General features: G+C 38.5%; 1 protein-coding gene across 3 annotated transcripts in view; it reads right to left on the bottom strand.

The window, feature by feature from the left end:
• pemt (phosphatidylethanolamine N-methyltransferase) overlaps positions 1 to 18,764 on the bottom strand; it is a 62,405-nt gene that overhangs the window by 20,701 nt on the left and 22,940 nt on the right. For all 3 annotated transcript variants that reach the window (XM_088323408.1, XM_088323409.1, XM_088323410.1), the window contains exons 4-5: positions 12,631 to 12,776; positions 7,970 to 8,081 (exon numbers count right to left, since the gene is read on the bottom strand). In XM_088323408.1, coding sequence (XP_088179534.1) covers positions 7,970 to 8,081; positions 12,631 to 12,776 — 258 coding nt within the window. The remainder of the gene's footprint in view (positions 1 to 7,969; positions 8,082 to 12,630; positions 12,777 to 18,764) is intronic.

Here is an 18,764-nt window from a genome sequence, read left to right as displayed (position 1 = left end):
AAAACCCAAGGTGTTAAAAAATGTAGAGTAAGGCACAAAGGTGAAGGAAAAATAATCAAAAGGCTAGTAAGAGCCTACTCCCGTCGCATGTATTTTCATGAAAAGAAAAACTGTGATTGAATGAACGGCCTCGAAATCGTTGATGGCTGTGACGAAAGCGACGTAACGTGTAAAATTGTTGAATGAATCGTTGATGAAGCTTATAAAACTGACCCGGTTAGCCAGACGCGAGAATGACACAAGCATAAGATGGTCAGTATGGTTGTGACGACTCCATCTGGACGCTCTCATTTTTTCGCGGTCACCGTTAATCCTTGGTTTTGAATCGGATATTCTTCGGAAAGTGGCGTTAAAAGTGTATAAATAAGACTTAAGACACATCATTGATTTAGTTTTACCTCAAGGTTCTGTCATACCATAGGTTTAGTTTCACCTTAAGGTTCAGTTCTACCTCAGGTATGGTTCCTCCTCAAGGTTCAGTTCTACCTTATGATTAGTCCTACTTCAAGGTTTTTAGTTTCTCTTCAAGACTTAGTTTTACCTCATAGTTCATTTGTAACTCATTGTTAGCTCTACTCCAAGGTTTAGTTACACCTCAAGGTTTAGTTGTAGTTAAGGTTTATTTCATCTTGAAGGTTTAGTTCACCCTCAACGTTCAATTCTACCTCGGGTATGGTTCCTCCTCAAGGTTTTTAGTTTCACTTCAAGGCTTAGTTCTACTTCAAATTTCATTTGTAACTCGGGGTTAGCTCTACTCCAAGGTTTAGTTCCACCTCAAAGTTTAGTTGTACCTCAGGTATGGTTCCTCCTCACGATTAGTTCCACTTCAATGTTTTTAGTTTCTGTTTAAGGCCTTATTCTACTTCGTAGTTGATTTCTAACTCACATTTAGCTCTACTTCAAGGTTTAGTTCCAACTCAAAGTTCAGTTCTATTTCAGGTTTAGTTCACCCTCAAGGTTCAGTTCTACCTCGTGTATGGGTTCTCCTCAAGCTTTTGTTCTACCTCACGATTAGTGCCACTTTGAGGTTTTTAAGTTCCTCTATAAGGCTTAGTTTTACTTCAAAGTTCATTTCTAATGCATGTTTAGCTCCACTCCAAGGTTTAGTTCCACCTCAAAGTTCAGGTATATTTCAGGTTTAGTTCACCCTTCAAGGTTTAGTTCAACCTCAGGTATGGTTCCTCCTCAAGGTTCAGTTCTACCTCACGATTAGTTCCACTGCAAAGTTTTTAGTTCCTCTTCAAGGCTAAGTTCTACCTCAAAGTTCACTTCTAACTCATGATTAGTTTTACTCCAAGGTTTAGTTCCACCTCAAAGTTCAGTTCTAGTTCAGGTTTAGTTCATCTTTAACATTTAGTTCACCCTCAAGGTTAAGTTCTACCTCAAGTATGGTTCTTCCTCAAGTCTCTCTTCTACGATTAGTTTCACTTCAAGGTTTTTAGTTCCTCTTCAAGGCTTAGTTGTACCTCATAGTTCATTTGTAACTCATTGTTAGCTCTACTCCAAGGTTTAGTTTCACCTCAAAGTTCAGTTTAATTTCAGGTTTAGTTCACCCTCAAAGTTCAATTCTACCTCAGGTATGGTTCCTCCTCAAGGTTCAGTTCTACCTGATGATTAGTTCCACTTCAAGGTTTTTTAGTTCCTCTTTGAGGCTTAATTGATTTCTAACTGTTGTTTAGCTGTACTCCAAGGTTTAGCTCCACCTAAAAGTTTAGTTCTAGTTCAGGTTTAGTTCACTTTCAAGGTTTAGTTCTACCTTGGGTATGGTTTTTCTTTAAGGTTCAGTTCTACCTTACGATTAGTTCCGCTGCAAAGTTTTTAGTTCCCATTTAAGGTTCAGTTCTACTTCAAAGTTCATTTCTAACTGATGTTTACTCCAAGGTTTAGTTCCACCTCAAAGTTTAGTTCTATTTCAGATTTAGTTCACCCTTTAGGTTTAGTTCACCCTCAAGGTTAAGTTCTACCTCAAGTTTCAGTCCGACCTCAAGTTTAGTTCCACTTTAAGGCTAAAGTTTTATTTCAACCTCAAGGTTTTAATCCACTTTAAGCTTTAGTTAGAGAAGATGACTTCTAGTTTTTTATAAGAGACAAGTAACATTTAATCTTAATGTATAAGTCGCTTCAGAGTATGTCACGGCCAGTCTACGAAAAAAAAGACTGATTATAGTCCGTAAAATACGGTCATCTCGCTTACTTTTGCGTATTAAACCTACCATCGTCATATATTCTTTTGTTCTGTCCAACCGATTTGCGCATTTCCCCAGTTCTTAATACAGATTTTTCTTCGAAGCTATTTGAATATCAATTCTCGAAATAGGTCAATTGGAATAAATGAGCGTCGGCACACCATAACATTGTTATAGACTTTTGGGCAAAATATGTGTCAATTTTAAAAAAAAATCTGTTATTCATCTCACAAATGGTCATACCATCTGAACCGGTAATTTACGCTTTGATTTCATAGTATTTTTTTTCAAGCCAAGCGTGTCTGATGAGTCAACGCCAAGAGTCTGTGCACCGCCATATGGAACTGCAAGATGCTCGCATGATTCTCGAGTGTGAAAATCCGACGTTTCCATTTTTTTCAATAGAGATGTTACTGAAGAACAATAATAGAAACTTGTTCAGTGTCGTTTTGGAATAAATAAACTCGAAATTTTCTGTGAGCTTTCCTCGTCGATTTCCATGACACTAGAATTGCCTTTATAGTAAAACTAAAAAAGTTTTTTTTTTTCTGAAATATTTTTTTCTGTTCTTAAAGTTTATCGGAAAATGTATACTCTGTTATTCCGAATACTTTGCTGTTATCCTGAATTACATATATTTTTTCTATTTTTAATCAATTTTATTTATTTTTTTGCCATGGGCAGCACGGCGGCGCAGTGGTTAGCGCGTGTGCGGCACAGTTCTAAGGTCTTGGGAACCTCCTGTATGGGTTCAAATCCAGCTACCAGACTTCCTGAGCGGAGTTTGTATGTTCTCCGTGAGTTTCTTCCGGGCACTCCGGTTTCCTCCCACATTCCAAAGACATGCATTTCAGGTGGATTGGCCGGTCCAAATTGTCCCTAGGTGTGAATGAGCGAGCGAGTTGTCTGTCCCTGTGTGCCCTGCGATTGGCTGGCAACCAGTTCAGGGTGTCCCCTGCCCACTGCCCGATGATTGCTGGGATGGGCTCCAGCACCCCCGCGACCCTACTGAGGATTAGCGGTGCAGCTAATGAGATGAGATGAGATGAGATTTTTTTGCCCTCGTTATTTATATCTAAAAAAACACCTCAGCTTTTTGAGGTAGTATTTGTTTGTTTTATTTATTTGTTAATGTTTTTTCTAAATTGTTATACTTTTTGGGGAATTGTTTTCTTATTATGTTATAATAATGGCAGAAAGTCTGTTGGAGTCATCAACTTATTAATATTTTTTTCAGTTTTTCGTAATAAAGTTTGGTGATACGTTCGTAACTATTGGACGAGAACAAAGGAGATTTCATGGGATGCCAGTTCCTTATTTGGACTCACTTTTATTAGTTGTAGAGACTAATGCATCATTATCAATATCAGCCAATCATCTTATTGTTTTTGTAACCATGAAGATTGAATCAAAAGCTCGAAGAAGGGTTTTAGGAAGGGATGGAATTGCCTTATTTGAAAGCACTTCCCCCGGATCTCCTTGCAACTTCAAAATCCATTCATGTCTTCTCACCTTATTTTAAGTGTCTCCTATAGTTTACACTTAATATTTAGTCCTTCGAGCCGGATTATTTTTAGGTTTTTAGAATAATTTTTCAGATTGTTTTGTAATTACCGTATTGATTTGTATATTTTAACAAATATTTTTCTGTAATTCAGAATAATATTTTTTCAGATTTTTTTCTGAGTAATACATTTTCCAGTTTTTTTAAATAATTATTTTTCAGTTTTGATAATAGTTTTTTTCCTCTCTTTTTTCGCAAAAAAAAAATATTTTTTTATGTTTTTGGGAACATTTTTTTTTCTGTTATGCTGAATATTTACTTCTTCCAGGTTTAGATTTATTTTTCATTTTTTTCTGAATGATGTATTATCCAGTTGTATAGAATATTTTGATTGTAATTGCAGTTCACAAGCGTTTTTTTTCTCTCTTTTTCACCAGTCTGGCTCACGTAAGCAGTAATTTAGTGGCCTCAATCTCGGCTGCACAGCAGGCTTGCAAAGTGGCCTAATGTGTGGGAGTCTGGCAAAGCAAAAGGGGCAGGGGGGGGCAGATATGATTCTTCTCTTTTTTTCCTCACCTCGCTCCTTCTATTCTTTATTTATGCTCCTGCTAAGAGCACCTTTATCCAATTTCGGGAAAAAAAAGAAGTAAAAATTGAATGAAAAGTGTTTAAAGTAATAATGCTTCAGCAGGAAATTTTCAGTATCAAGATAAAAGAATGCTTAATATGAGTACTCTTAATGGAATTGGTTTGCAACAGAAAGATAAATTTTATGTTTTCTCCTGTAATACAAAGAAACAAAAATATTTAATCCTTCATGCCATTGATATGGTGCCTAGCATAAGTCTTGCGCCCCTCCTCTAGAACGTTTTGTCAAATTGCCACATTTCAGGATTAAATCTGACAGTTAAAAAAATCGAAAATATTTTCTAGGAATCAACAAGATGTGAAACACAATCATGACATGGAACCAAATCATTTCTATATTTTATATTATATTAACTAAAAACAGAAAAGTAGGTGTTGCAAAAATATTGGCCGCCTTATTTCTCTGATCAGCCAACTTACTCTAAAGGTTTTCCGTTGATTTCATAATTATAAAATGTCAACCTAAATGACCAACGATGACAAACAGAGTTCTTTAAGTATCATTTTAAATGCACCTGCTATGTGATGGGCTCTGGGGTCTGTGAAAGCAGACACATGAGAACAGCCAGCATTATAAAGACCAAATAACACATCAGGCATGTCCGGGATAGTTGTGGAAAAGTGTAGAGCAGTAATGGGATAAAAGTGATTTTGCAACATTTACACATCTCCCAGAGCTCTGTGCAAGCAATAATATTAAAATGGAGAGAGCATATAACCGCTGCAAACCTAACAAAACAAGACCTGGCAGTCCCTCTAAACCAGAGGTCAGCAACCTTTTTGGAGTGGAGTGCCACTTTCAAATTTCCTTGTAAATCAGTGTGCCACACCAAGATTAATGACTCGCACAATTTTTTTTTTTATATCCAACTGAGCTATCATTTTACACTAGTCCAAGTATACAAAATGGATAGACATTGAAATCGTATAACTGACCTATTCATCTTCTACTATTCTTGTTCATCAATAAACTAAAAAATGAATGTGAGCAACGCGTGGAAAGGCATGTAGACATCCATGACGTCAACCTTTTACCACAAGCATCAACCAGAATCAACCATTCTTCATCAACAATGAACTACAATAAAAAAAGTGATATGGACAGCTATCATACTATTCACTAATGATATCTGATTACAGAAAATATCAAATTGAAATACTCACGCGCACACACACGCTTTCTGCCAGCCCCTCCTCTTGACGGTCCACACTTCTGGCTGACATGGGGATGTGTTTTATTCTTGTATTTGATTATCTGCTTGTTAGGCAAGCCACCAAACAAAACCTCCGATCTCGAAAAGAACGCTTCTTTAATATATTCGCATTAAGTAAAAGATTGTCCGTGCTTTGCTGTGCAGTGAGCAATGGCGTTTTTAGTGGTGACAACAGTTTTCAGGGTCTGTGTTTGTCTGCCGGACTTGGACACAGCGCGTTTTAATGTCTCCGCCTTGTCAGACTCGTCCTTGAATCCATGTTCATCATTCCTTATGTATTGACGTTTAACACTTGATGTGCGAGGTACATCGGTCTCGAGGCATAATGCCCAAACAGCACGGTCATTTTTTGCACAAAGCCCCAGTCATTTGCCCACGTTGGCTGAAAAGAACGACATCTTTTCGCTGGAGTAGCCGCCATGATTCATTTGTTTATCGCGCGCCTGTGTTTCGTTGGCTGGATTGAAACAGGGATCTCTCCTCCTCTCCTCGGCGCCACGCAGACACACGCTCACAAACGGAACAAAGGAGGAGGAGCGCGACTGTAAAGTCTCTAAAAACATGGCGCGCAACTGAAACCGACCCCTGCTCTAAACCTTTGGCCCTAACAAGGAAAAACACTAATGAGAGAAGCAACCAAGTTACCCATGATCACTGAAAACTTACACAGCTGTGGTCTGACAATCTGTACATAAGACAACTATTAGTCATACTCTGCATAAATTTGCCCGTTATGGAAGAATACCATTTGCAAGAAGCCATATGGGGGACACAAATAATGTAGAACCAGGTGCTCTGGTCAGATGAGACCACAATTCAGCTTTTGGGCTGAATGCAAAGCGTTACATTTGGCATAATACTGCATATCACCTATGGTAGTAGCATGCTCTTGGTTTGCTTTTCTTCATCAGAGACTGACAAGATCATTAGAGTTGCTAAGAAGATGGATTGAGCCAATTTTTCTGGCAGAAAGTCTGTTGGAGTCGTCAAGAGAACTGAGACTAGGGCACAGTTTCACCTAACCCAACAGGACAACGACCGAAACGTAAAGCAAAATCTAAAATGGAATAGTTTAAAACTAACAAAATAAAAGTGTTGGACTGGCCAAGCCTAAAGTCCACACCTCAATCTTATCGAGCATTTGTGGAAAAATCCGAAATATCCTGAACTCAACGATCACCATCAAACCTTAAGGTACTTGAGTTGTCTTGTAAGGAAGAATGGGCAAATATTCTGTTTCAAGATGTGCAAAACTTAAAGAGACATACCCAAAAGACTTGTGGCTGTGATTGCAGCAAGAGGAGGTTGTACAAAGTATTAACCCAAAGTGTGCCAATATTTTTTACAATGTGTACTTTTCAATTTTTTATTTGTTGGCACGGTACTAAATGTTGGATACATTTGGTTTCTCTTTAAGATTTTTTTCTCACATGTTGTTGATTCTTAGAAATTCTTAGTTTTTTAAGCCTGAAATATTGTAGTATTTTAAAGGGTTCTTGGAGCGGGCAATACTTTTGCAAGACACTGTAGTATTCATTGGCGACACACTCAGCGGGTCGCTTGGTGAGGCGGATTCCACAAAGAACAATGACAGGTGGATAAAAAAGTCAGCGAGAGAGAAACCCGTCCAGGCCCTCACAAATAAAACATGAAAATTACAATTGTTTTCAGGCTCAGTCCCTCAAATCAATTGGTTGGGCTGGATTTTTTTCTTTAGAACCAATCTTACCTCTAATAGCGTTTCATTGAAATGAAAAATTGGGTGCTTTGCTAAAAATCAGGGTTGGGTAGGGTTACTTTAACTGGATTACTTTCAATTACTTTTGGATTACTCCAATACCAAATATGCTAATAAAAGACAAAAGAAACTAAATATGAATAAAATTACTAAATTTTGTGCAGGCTTGGGGAGTAATGGAATACATGGAACAGCAAAAATGATGTCGGCAAGCTGTTTGGATTTATTTTCATTATGTTTCTGTCACATTTTATGTTAGTTTTGCCGGAGATCAAAGGGATCAAAGCCAGGAGAGAAAGCTTACCACGTGTTGTGAGTCATAATTTTATTCATATTTAGTTTCTTTTGTCTTTTATTAGCATATTTGGTATTGGAGTAATCCAAAAGTAATTGAAAGTAATCCAGTTAAAGTAACCCTACCCAACCCTGTATAAAATACACACGGTAGCTTCAAAATCAACCAAACAATACGTGCCAAGAGAAATTTAGAAATGTCATGGAAATAAAGGTACTGGAATAAGGACCAGTGGAAAAACAAAATGGAGGCTCGTGAAGCGGCTGTTAGTAGCTGATTAACCCTGGAGCATTTGGCTTAACCACGCAGGCCGAGGTTGTGAAGTGCTCTCAGTTTCCATGGGAACATATTTCCACATCATCTCAAGGAATCGGTAAAACTCACATGAGCGCTAAGCCCAGGTAGTTGGCGGTGCTGCCCCAGTACATGGGGTTGTCCGTGAGGCTGAAAGGAAAGCCGGTCGCCTTTTGGTCCAGCATGATGCCGAAGTAGTCACCTGGAAGAACGGGGAAAAAAAAAAACAATCCAGGTTTCGAACTCGTAAAACTTCATAAAATAAAATCACATTTTCAGTTTTTATACCGTAGGTTACATTTTCCCTGGAATGTACGATCTTATGTAGGCTCTGATCAAAGATATTAGGGTTACAGTATCATTAATACTAAGAGTCTGTATTTGGGTTATACTCAATATCAATACAGTCCCCTGGAGGCTGTTTTACAATAAAAACTACAAATTATACAATTCTAAATCAAACAAGCATGGAAATCGATGGTTCAAAAGGTGCAAAGGGTGTGGAGGAGATATGTTCCAGTACTCTGCACAACTCAACAAAATATTGATAGGTTTGTTATCTTGGCGGAATTTCGCCTTAAGTCGCTTGCATGAAAGCAGGTTAAATTTTGTTCAGCTCAGTTACTGTGGTGATTTAATCTCTACAATTAGCTTGCTGGTGAACAGGCTAACAACTTTAACCTTATTGTACCATTAGCTATAAGCACAACATGCAGCACAGATCGAATTACTTCCTCTTCCCCAAGAGCAAACATGCAATAAACAAGGCATAATGCAGACAAATAACAGAAAGGTAAGGTAAGATGAGGTGAGGTAAGGTGAGGTAAGGGAGGAGTATTTTACGTTCTGGCAGTGTCAATATCTAGTGTCAGTATCGACAGTGACTCAAAGTTGAGTATCAGTTTAGAGTGTACAAATCCCTTAACTATCTGGGTCTTTGGAGTACCACTGATAGCATGACAATAAAGAAAATTCAATTTCCACGTAGCAGTAAACCAGCGATAACCGTAGCGCGAAGATGTGATGGGTCTCTGAATTATCGGTATAAACTGTAATGCATGATAGTTGAATCCTTGACGAAGAAAAAAAACTCATTTGTGCCGCAGGGGTCTTTAACTGGGCCACTGTTTATTCAGATATTACGCATCGAAAGAAAACTAAAAAAAAACCTTTTCACATTGGCTAAGGTTATATAACCCTTCCTGAGAATGAATCATCATCAGGACCCCAACGGGTTGTTTGTTTATTTTTATATTGGTAGGTAAAAAAATACATAATGGTAAATGTGTCTTAACAATGAGTTAACCCAGTTTTTGCACGACAATATTCAAAATGGACCTGTTGTTGCTTTTGTGGCTGGGTAGAGGGCAAAGCGAAAAAGAAAACAGACGGAGGCTAAGTTATGCCGCCGAGTGGCCGAAACATTAGCGCCCCGGCGTGGTTTGATTGCCTTTGTTTCTGCTCCATCACCTTGACTCATAGGGTCACGCTGACTCCAGGCGCTTAATATAGATGATACACAGAATCCGCACGGGATTTACTCGCAAAGGCCAGATTGGGCCTTGTTTTTTTCCCCCTCTCCTTCCACATGTTTACTTTATTCTTCACTCAAGACGTTGGAAACGCTAATTAGGAAACCGACAAGCTACTCGTTTTGGCTCCCTCCGCTGGACATTGCTTGTGTATTTTCATTTAATAAGCTAATTAAAGAGCTGTTGTGATGCACGTGCAAGAACAAGCATTTCTTAAATGCGCTCGAATAAACTTTGGGTTGGCGTTTAGTCTTTTCTTGACGTCCGTTTCGTACTTTCACCGTTTTCATGCTTCACTAGCAAATAGAAAAAAAACAAACCTGCTGGGACAATTAGTACGCCTCTTTCCAGTGCTACCCTCCAGCCCTATTCCTCCTACCTAATGTGTTCCACCCTGTACAGATGAAAGCAGATAGGCGCAGTAGAAAATAAAGCTTAAGGGCTCTTTGAACTCAGTTGGACATTGTTAACACATACAGTGCCATGCAAAGCTATTGGCCCCCAAAAACCCTTTTGACGTAATGCCAAGCTTCAAACTTAAAGATAAATAGAACAACATGTGACACACAGTTTGGTAAAGGAACCAAATGTATTAAACATTTTATATTTTGCTAACAAATATAAAAATGGATGTGTAGGTGTTGCAAAAATATTGCCCCCCTTTAAGTTAAAGCTGTGCACAAGCTCCTCTTGCTGCGATCACAGACACAAGTCTTTTGGGGTCTGTCTCTAAGTTTTGCACATCTTGAAACTGAAATATTCTGGACTTTGGCTGGGCCATTTTAACACTTTTATATTGTTAGTTCTTAATCATTTTATGTGACTTCTTGTAAACGCCAAACAGGCCTTTTTAGGGATATTCTTTGAGAAAGGGCATTCTTCTTGTCACTCTTCCACGAAGGCCAGATTTATGCACAGTACGACAAATAGTTGTCTTATGCACAGATTGTCCCACTTCAGCTGTGTGTTTGTCTGCAGGTCAGCCAATATGATAATGAACATCTTGGTTGCTCCTCTGGTTAGGTTTCTCCCAGTTTGAGCTGAAAGATTAGGGAGCAGCCAAATCTTTATAGGTTTGCAGTAGGGTGGTCCTTATTTTTCGACTTTTAAAATTTCATGCTCTGACCCCTTGAATATGTTCCAATATATACAAAACGTAATTAGGCAAAGTTTCATCAAAATCAAAGGATATTTAGAGGTCGCTCAAGGCCTCTGAAATTTTGGTATGAAAAATAAGGATTTTTCGCACATTATATCAGACCTAGTGTACAAAGTTACTTGTAACTTTTCTTGTGTTACAATTATAAGCAATGGACTGAAATTGGATGTTCTAAAACGCCGTACACATAGGGTTAAGATTTCCGTTTCTTCTCGAAAATTGCCAAAATTTTACCATTTTGGGAAATTTCAAAGTCGTTGAGCTACCTCTAAATATTATCCAAATTGTTCAAAATTGCACACAGTGTGTTTTTATCGATATAAGAACATATGCGGGGGGTCAGAGCCCAATATTTCAAAAAAAAAAAATTCGACCCCCATTAAGGACCACCCTAGTTTGCAGTGGTTTAAAACTCCCTCCAATTTCATATTATTGCTCGCACAATGCTCTGGGAAAATTGTAAATGTTCTTGTATACCATTCCTGCTTTGAACTTTTCCACAGCTTTATCCCAGTCCTGCCTGGTGTTTTCTTTGGTCTTAATATTGCTGTCTGTTCTCCAGTGTTTGCTCTCAGAGACCTCTGAGCTCATCACAAAGCAGGTGCATGTAAACTGAGACTTAATGACACACACTCTGTTTGCAATTGTTAGTCATTTAGGTCGACATTGGATTATTGAACAGCCATTAGGGAACTTCTAGAGTCAGTTGGCTGAGCTGAGAGAACAGGGGACAAATATCTTTTCAATACCTACTATTTAGTTTTTTCGTGGTAAACATTTGGTTCCACTTTAAAATTGTGTCTAACATGTTATTGATTTTTAGAAAACATTTGCAGTTTTTTATGCTTTAAGTTTGAAGCCTGACAAAGGGTTTATGGGAGGGTGGCAACTTTCCCCAGCACTTTACTTTACACTTAAAATATTTAACTTTCAACTTTTTTTAAGGTCACCACAAACGATGCACACGACTTTTAATCTTACTTTTAACTTTATTGTTGAAAAAACAAAGGCTTGAGGGTCAAAAAAACATTTCGTAAAAATATTCGTTCGTATTCTCCAGCACTGGATGGATCTTAAGATTTTTTACGAGGGTCAGTGGTAATGTTTAGGGTTAAGGGAGTGAGGAGAAGGGCTAGTTTTAAGGGTAAGGGACTGTGTTGAAACACAATTTCTAATTGCATCATGGTCACAGAACTTCTGGGTTGCCGGACAAAAGAGTTCAGTCTGCTTCTTAGAACCAGGGAAGCATTGAGGATAGTTCCCAAAGACTGTAATCTTTAGCATGCAATTTGGTATGGTACTACCATGTTTTCTAAGCTTTTGCTACGCAGGAGTTCATGAATCTGCAGTTTTCCATGGCGCACTTGAATGCAACATTGTGAGTGTACTAGCATCATGACGTCATCAATGCATATCAATGCATCAATGCATGGTAGCACTACTTGCTAAACAGTAAGAAAAAAATACTTTAAAAAGGTTGGTGACTCCTGCCCTAAAACTTAAAGAGCAGAGTTTTAGGATCCAGCACGCTAACATCCTCCAGAGGATAAATTAAACAACCTTACACCTATTCTTCACCAACCTTTGACTCTAATCAGGAACTCGCAATTCAAGGACTGTGCATACAGCAAAGGCTATTGGATCGTTTTTGCCTGGGAATACCTGTCGGCAATCTATCTAGGACTTCCTGAAATGTGACAGTCACGAGTGTTTTCTGGACTGTGTTTTTTGTTACTTGTTTTTACCCCTCTTTCATATGCGGAGCGCCTTTTTTAGTTCCCTTTGCCCCCAAATAAACTCTTGTAATTTAGATATTGTGTCTGTGCTTGGGTCCATCTCACCAAAACAGAGTGGTTTTAGGTTCTTACAATGGAAAGGGGGAGCAGTTCAAAAGCCTTAGTTTTCTAAAATGTGCTTTGCAAACTTGTTGGATTTTGCAAAGGCGGGTGACGACACCCAAATCCATCCGGGTAACAGTTCAACTGCCTCAGTAAATGCATTAGCAATTTATTTTCTTACTCTCTTTCACAAAATCAGTTGTAAAACCAATTGGCACTTACCAAGAAAGGTCCCAGTGAACCCCAAAGCCAGGAAGCTGCTGACGACCAGAAGCGATCCCACCGCAATGAGAAGAACTCCTGTGCCCAAGACCTCCTTCCTGTCCAGCAACTCCCACTTGGCCTGACTCCTCATCGCTAAGGTCATGCTGCGGGGGAGAAAAACGTATGGCAGCAGACAGGATTACCTTAAAGAGCCATTAACACAACTCAGAAAATCAGCGGTGGCTCTCTGCCCAGTCTGGAGGAAATTGCTGGCTTTCGCCACCAAAGCAGTTATATCTCTTCTGTTCTTTTACAATGACGTTATCAGAAAATTCGAAGTGAATAAGGACTGAAGGGGCAATTCAATTGAATCTGACGTTGCTCACAAACTAGCACAAGTAATGCTTTTATTCTTTTAATTTATAGCTTCCTGTATACAATTACTTCAGATGAAAACTTTAATTTATTTGACTTTTGCAAGAAAGACAGGCGATAGGAAGAAAATGTCAAAACCCTCAGAAGAGGCAGAATAACTAAAATCCTTATGCGACAACTTAATAGATAGATAGATAGATATTTTATTCATCCCCGCAGGGAAATTCACATTTCCAGCAGCATCCCTGCGCTGAGAACAATACAATAATAAAGCAAAAAGAATACAATATACAAATACCAAATGTGACGTGCTAATACCCACTGTAGTGTGTTATATAGTATCTAGATAGTGCTACACAGAATACACATTGCAATACACATAATGTCAAATTCGACAAAATCAAGGACAAATCCAGAAACCTTGGAAGAAATTTGAACTTGAGAATAATCTGATGACAAGTCAGGTTCCGCAACTGCTCAAAGAAGTGATAGCAAGGATCGACTTCACATAAAGGGATAACACTAGAATGCGCTCAGTCACACTGGCCCCAGCATATACAAGTTGTTATTGTGAAAGTCGGAGAACCAAAGTAGCAATTTTCATAAAAATATGTTGTGTGACTGTGTTAAGAGAAATCCAATATGAGTATAGTTCACAACAATGACATGACGTGATTCTTGTATTCATTTTAAACATCATCACCATTTTGGCTTCCTAAATATATCATTGTGAAAAGTGTTTAGACCACAGGTGTACCCTTCTCGCTTTCTTTTCTCTTTTCTCTCCTTCTGTCTTTCTATTTCTCCTTGGATTTCTTTCTTCCTCTCCCTTTCTTTTCCCCCCTCTCTCACGACTTTTTATCTTTTGTTTCTCACGCTTTCTCGCTCTCTCTCTTTTTCTTTCTTTTCCCCGCCCTCTCTCCTTTTCCCTCCCTCTTTCTCTTATTTCTTTATCTCTTTTTCTTTCTCTTTAATCTACCAGTCCGGCCCCCGACAGAATGTTTGTTCTATCGTGTGGCCCCCAAATTAAAATGAGTTTGACACCCCTGGTTTAGACAGTCCAGGGTAGCTAATCTCAACTGGACCGACTCTTTATCCTTTTTTTTTATTTTTACACGTTAATGTTAGCGTAATCTTTCGTACGGAAGATTACGATAACGCGAACGTACGTTTAGCCTGGGTTAGCTTTATGTTTACGTTAATCATTCAAGGTAAACATTCAGGGTGTTGGAACGGAGCCCAACATTCAGGGTGTTGGAACGGAGCCCCCTTTCCAATGAACCGCTCACCACTTGTTGTGGAGACCCGGGTGCTAAATGACTTGTAAATGACCTGATTTTTTTATTTTTACACGTTCATGTTAGCCTAATCTTTCGTACGGAAGATTACGATAACGCGAACGTACGATTAGCCTGGGTTAGCTTTATGTTTACGTTAAACATTCAAGGTAAACTTTCAGGGTGTTGGAACGGATTAAAACGATTTACATTATTTTTAATGGAAAAAATTATTTCGGTGATCGAACAAATCGGTTTTCGAACAGGGTTCTGGAACGGATTATGGTCGAGAACCGAGGTTTCCAATGTATATTATAATACATTCACAAGTCACAAATAAAATGACCATCAAAACCAAAAGGGCTTCAAGTATCGCATATAAGTCTCCATCGCATATAAGCGAACCCTTAAAACTTTCAAATAGCCACATATTAAAGGAAGTTTGTGCCCAAACTATTTAAAAAAAAATTGTGTATCAAAATAACGATTATTGCCAAATTGTGTGGATAACGAAGATTAATTTACTATTTAAAAAAATAAAAAAAGTTGACCATTTTTTGGACCTTCAAGCATTGTTTCAATGGCAGACATACGTTCATATTTTGCAATTATTTCCTTCTTCAACTTGATTGTTGTCGTCACTGTTTTCCACTTTTCCTTCCCCCTTAGCACTAACTTTCCCATTAAACATCCGAAAAAAGGCAATACAACAAACAAAATCAGAATAAAATGAGATGTGGTCTCTCAAACACAATTGGGACAGTGCCGATTGACTGGGAAGGAAGAAGATATCAGGCAGAGCATTATCTACTGTGTAATTTACCCTTCGTCTTTTTCTACTTCATAGCATTATGTTTCCAGGGCAAAGGTCCGTGAACTACCGAAAACAGGTACCTGACCCACGTTTTGGGTCCTGACCCATCAGTTGAGAAACCCTATTCTAAGGGACAGGACCAACATAACCTCTGGCTTTTTCCAGCCAACCAACCCCTTTTTTCTTTATGTTTTCTAAATTGTATTATAAAGTTGTTGATTTTCAATTCATTGTAAATAGGTGATTTTTAGGTTCTGTTGGTATCATACAAAATCATGCGTGGATTTGCTCCCTCATATCTTTCAGATTTGATTTCCCTTTATGTTCTTGTCCGGAGCCTTTGCTCTGAAAATGCTGGTCTACTAGTGATCCCAAGAGCCAAGAAGAGATCCACGTGTTGGAGAGCATTCTTCATTTGGGCCCTGGTACTATGGAATGCTCTACCCTCTGCAACCTCAGTGAAACTGTTTAAATCCAGGCCTTAAAACACACTTATATTCTATAGCTTATGAATGACCTCTATCTGTTTATTGTTTGTTAATGCTCCATCCATTGCAACCTGGTCATTCGTTTTATTTTATTTTTTTTACTTTATACTATTCTTAAATTATTTTACATTTTATTTTTAATTGTATTGGTTGTTAATGCGACATGCATTGTAGCCTGGACATCTTGTCATGTGCGGTCCCTTCTTAAGGTGTCTTCATGTTCCTCATGTTGAGGTTTTTGAGTTTTTCCTTGCCCTGATGTAGGTTTTAGATCAGGGGATGATGTAATAATAGTCTGTGCAGCCCTTTGAGACTCATTGTGATTAGGGGAATCACAAATAAACATGACTTGTCTTGCCAACTTGTATTTGGATCAAAAAAGGTAAAAAAAAAAAAATGTTAATCAGTCAAACTGTCTGCGTCCAAATCAAGTGGACTCCCACTAAATGAAGTGTCCCCAATGGAATGGAAATACTAGCGCCGGTTTCCCTGGTCTTGAATAACATTTTCAAAGGGAACATTGAACAGACTGTTGGTGAATAAGCAAAAGAATACGTGCATTTTAATGATAGGATGGGAATCGTCAGTTTCTTAGAAAAAGGACGGTGCAAGGTCAGGCCAAGTATGACAGAAAATGCTGGCCTACTTTCCACGTCCTGTTGACAAACTGCGTTCGTGGGAGCAATTCAAATTCTGAAATCGCGTCAAGTGTGTCAAGGTCAGCCCTTTCTGGAGCTCGCGACGACAACTTGTTCCTCTTTGGAAAAAAAAAAAAACCACCACCCGTCAATGCCAAGGTCCTGCTCTTCTATTTACACTGAAAAACCACGGCGAGCAGATGACAAAGGTGCTATATCTTGGTCCGATCAGGAAGCTTCTACTGTTAGCCATGGAAACCAGTGCGATCCATTTAATGTGGAGAATCAAACCCTTCCCCGCCAAAAACACATTCCGGACAAGGAATTAGAGATTCAACTACACGCCCTCTTTGGTCACGGTCCTTCTTTGGTGGTTTAGCTTAGTTTCATATTGAAGGCATTGCAATTGTCTTTAAAGCTTGAATTTCACGTCCTCTTTGGTCACAGTCCATATTTGGTGGTTTAGCTTGGTGTCATATCGATGACATTGCAATTGTCTTTAAAGCTTCAATTACAGGTCGTATTTGGTCACGGTCATTCTTTGGTGGTTTATCTTGGTGTCATATCGATGATATTGCAATTGTCTTCAACGCTTCAATTACTTGTCCTCTTTGGTCACGGTCATTCTTTGGTGGTTTACCTTAGTGTCATATTGAAGACATTGCAATTGTCTTTAAAGCTTGAATTTCCCGTCCTCTTTGGTCACAATCCATATTTGGTGGTTTAGCTTGGTGTCATATCGATGACATTGCAATTGTCTTTAAAGCTTCAATTACAGGTCGTATTTGGTCACGGTCATTCTTTGGTGGTTTATCTTGGTGTCATATCGATGATATTGCAATTGTCTTCAACGCTTCAATTACTTGTCCTCTTTGGTCACGGTCATTCTTTGGTGGTTTACCTTAGTGTCATATTGAAGACATTGCAATTGTCTTTAAAGCTTGAATTTCCCGTCCTCTTTGGTCACAGTCCATATTTGGTGGTTTAGCTTGGTGTCATATCGATGACATTGCAATTGTCTTTAAAGCTTCAATTACAGGTCGTATTTGGTCACGGTCATTCTTTGGTGGTTTATCTTGGTGTCATATCGATGATATTGCAATTGTCTTCAACGCTTCAATTACTTGTCCTCTTTGGTCACGGTCATTCTTTGGTGGTTTAGCTTGGTGTCATATCGATGATATGCAATTGTCTTCAAAGGTTCAATTTCACGTCCTCTTTGGTCACGGTCCTTCTTTGGTGGTTTAACTTAGTGTCATATCGATGACATTGCAATTGTCATTAAAGCTTCAATTACACATACTCTTAGTTCACGGTCCTTCTTTGGTAGTTTAGCTTGGTGTCATATCGATGACATTAAAACTGTCTTTAACATGATATCCGATATAACATCAGCTATTTTACACCTTTACTGCCCTTTAGTGGCAGAAAAGACCATTTAGTTTGTATTTATTCAATAATCATAACTTTTGATAGCACAGGCCATATAAAATCATCCAATGGGTTGGATCCGGCCTGCAGACCTTGTTTGACATGCCTGCCCTTCCAGGCTTTCCAATTCGGTCTTTGCAATTTGTTTGTAGTTATTTTAAAAGCATTATCCTCAAATTGCCCATTATTTTTCTCCTTAAAAATCAGCGAAGCAGCCGAGAGATCTTTCTTCAAATCTTTGAAAAGCCCCCGTAATGAGACGTCTTGTTACGGATGCAAATGTTTGACGTCATCGAGTTCCATTAAACGAAATGTCATTGTTCTGTACACTTGAGCCTCACAGAACGCGAGAATGTCATTTTCCATTTCGTTTTTGTTAAGTTGTGTTCCCTTCCGCTGGATTGCCTATAAAAGCATCTTTGCGAGGACATGTTAATTGCAGTACCAAAATAAGCAGCCGTGCACTATAATTTCTGAGTGACAAGAGAAAACAACTTGCTTTTGAGGAAGTGGGAGCGGTTTAATAACTCGTTCAGTGCCACTGACGGTTATAGACGTTTGGTGCGCAGGTCAGTTGAGTTATCCGGGGAAAAAAAACGATAGACTTACTCGGGATGACTTTCACATATCGCCGAAAGATGAGTATGACAAGGTTGGAGTTAAAAAATAAAAAATAAAAACCTTTAGAGAGGAGATGTTCACAATTGGCCTATTATTTTGCCTGTGAAATTCGATTATGTTCCCGAATTTCTATTTTTGCATGTTTCCTCTAAGGCTATGAACTCTCTTTTTTAACTGATAATAAAATAGCCTCTAAATGTTTGTGTGTCAGGTCTACACTTGTTTTTTTTTTCTCCAAAATTGTATGGGAAATTATGATTTAAATGTGCCTTTTATACTATATTCTATACTCTTATACCCTATATATACTCTTACTCTTATATCTTTATATGTTTATATATTTCTATAGTATACTCAATAAGTATGTAGTTACGTTTTCGAGTTGTTTTCAGGGGCTAGCGCCTTCGAGGTCAAGAGAATACGTTTCCCAAGTGCCAAAAGAATTTGTGTCTAATTAAAAGCTACAACTTGGAAGCCACTGGTAAGCTCCCTATCTGTTATCAAACAA

Source organism: Urocampus carinirostris, chromosome 19 (genome assembly GCF_059441175.1).
Source record: "Urocampus carinirostris isolate Australia breed hairy pipefish chromosome 19, RoL_Ucar_1.0, whole genome shotgun sequence".
In the NCBI taxonomy this organism is placed as follows: Eukaryota; Metazoa; Chordata; class Actinopteri; order Syngnathiformes; family Syngnathidae; genus Urocampus; species Urocampus carinirostris.
Note: the sequence above shows the minus strand (reverse complement) of the source record. Positions and strands in the feature narration are given on the sequence as shown.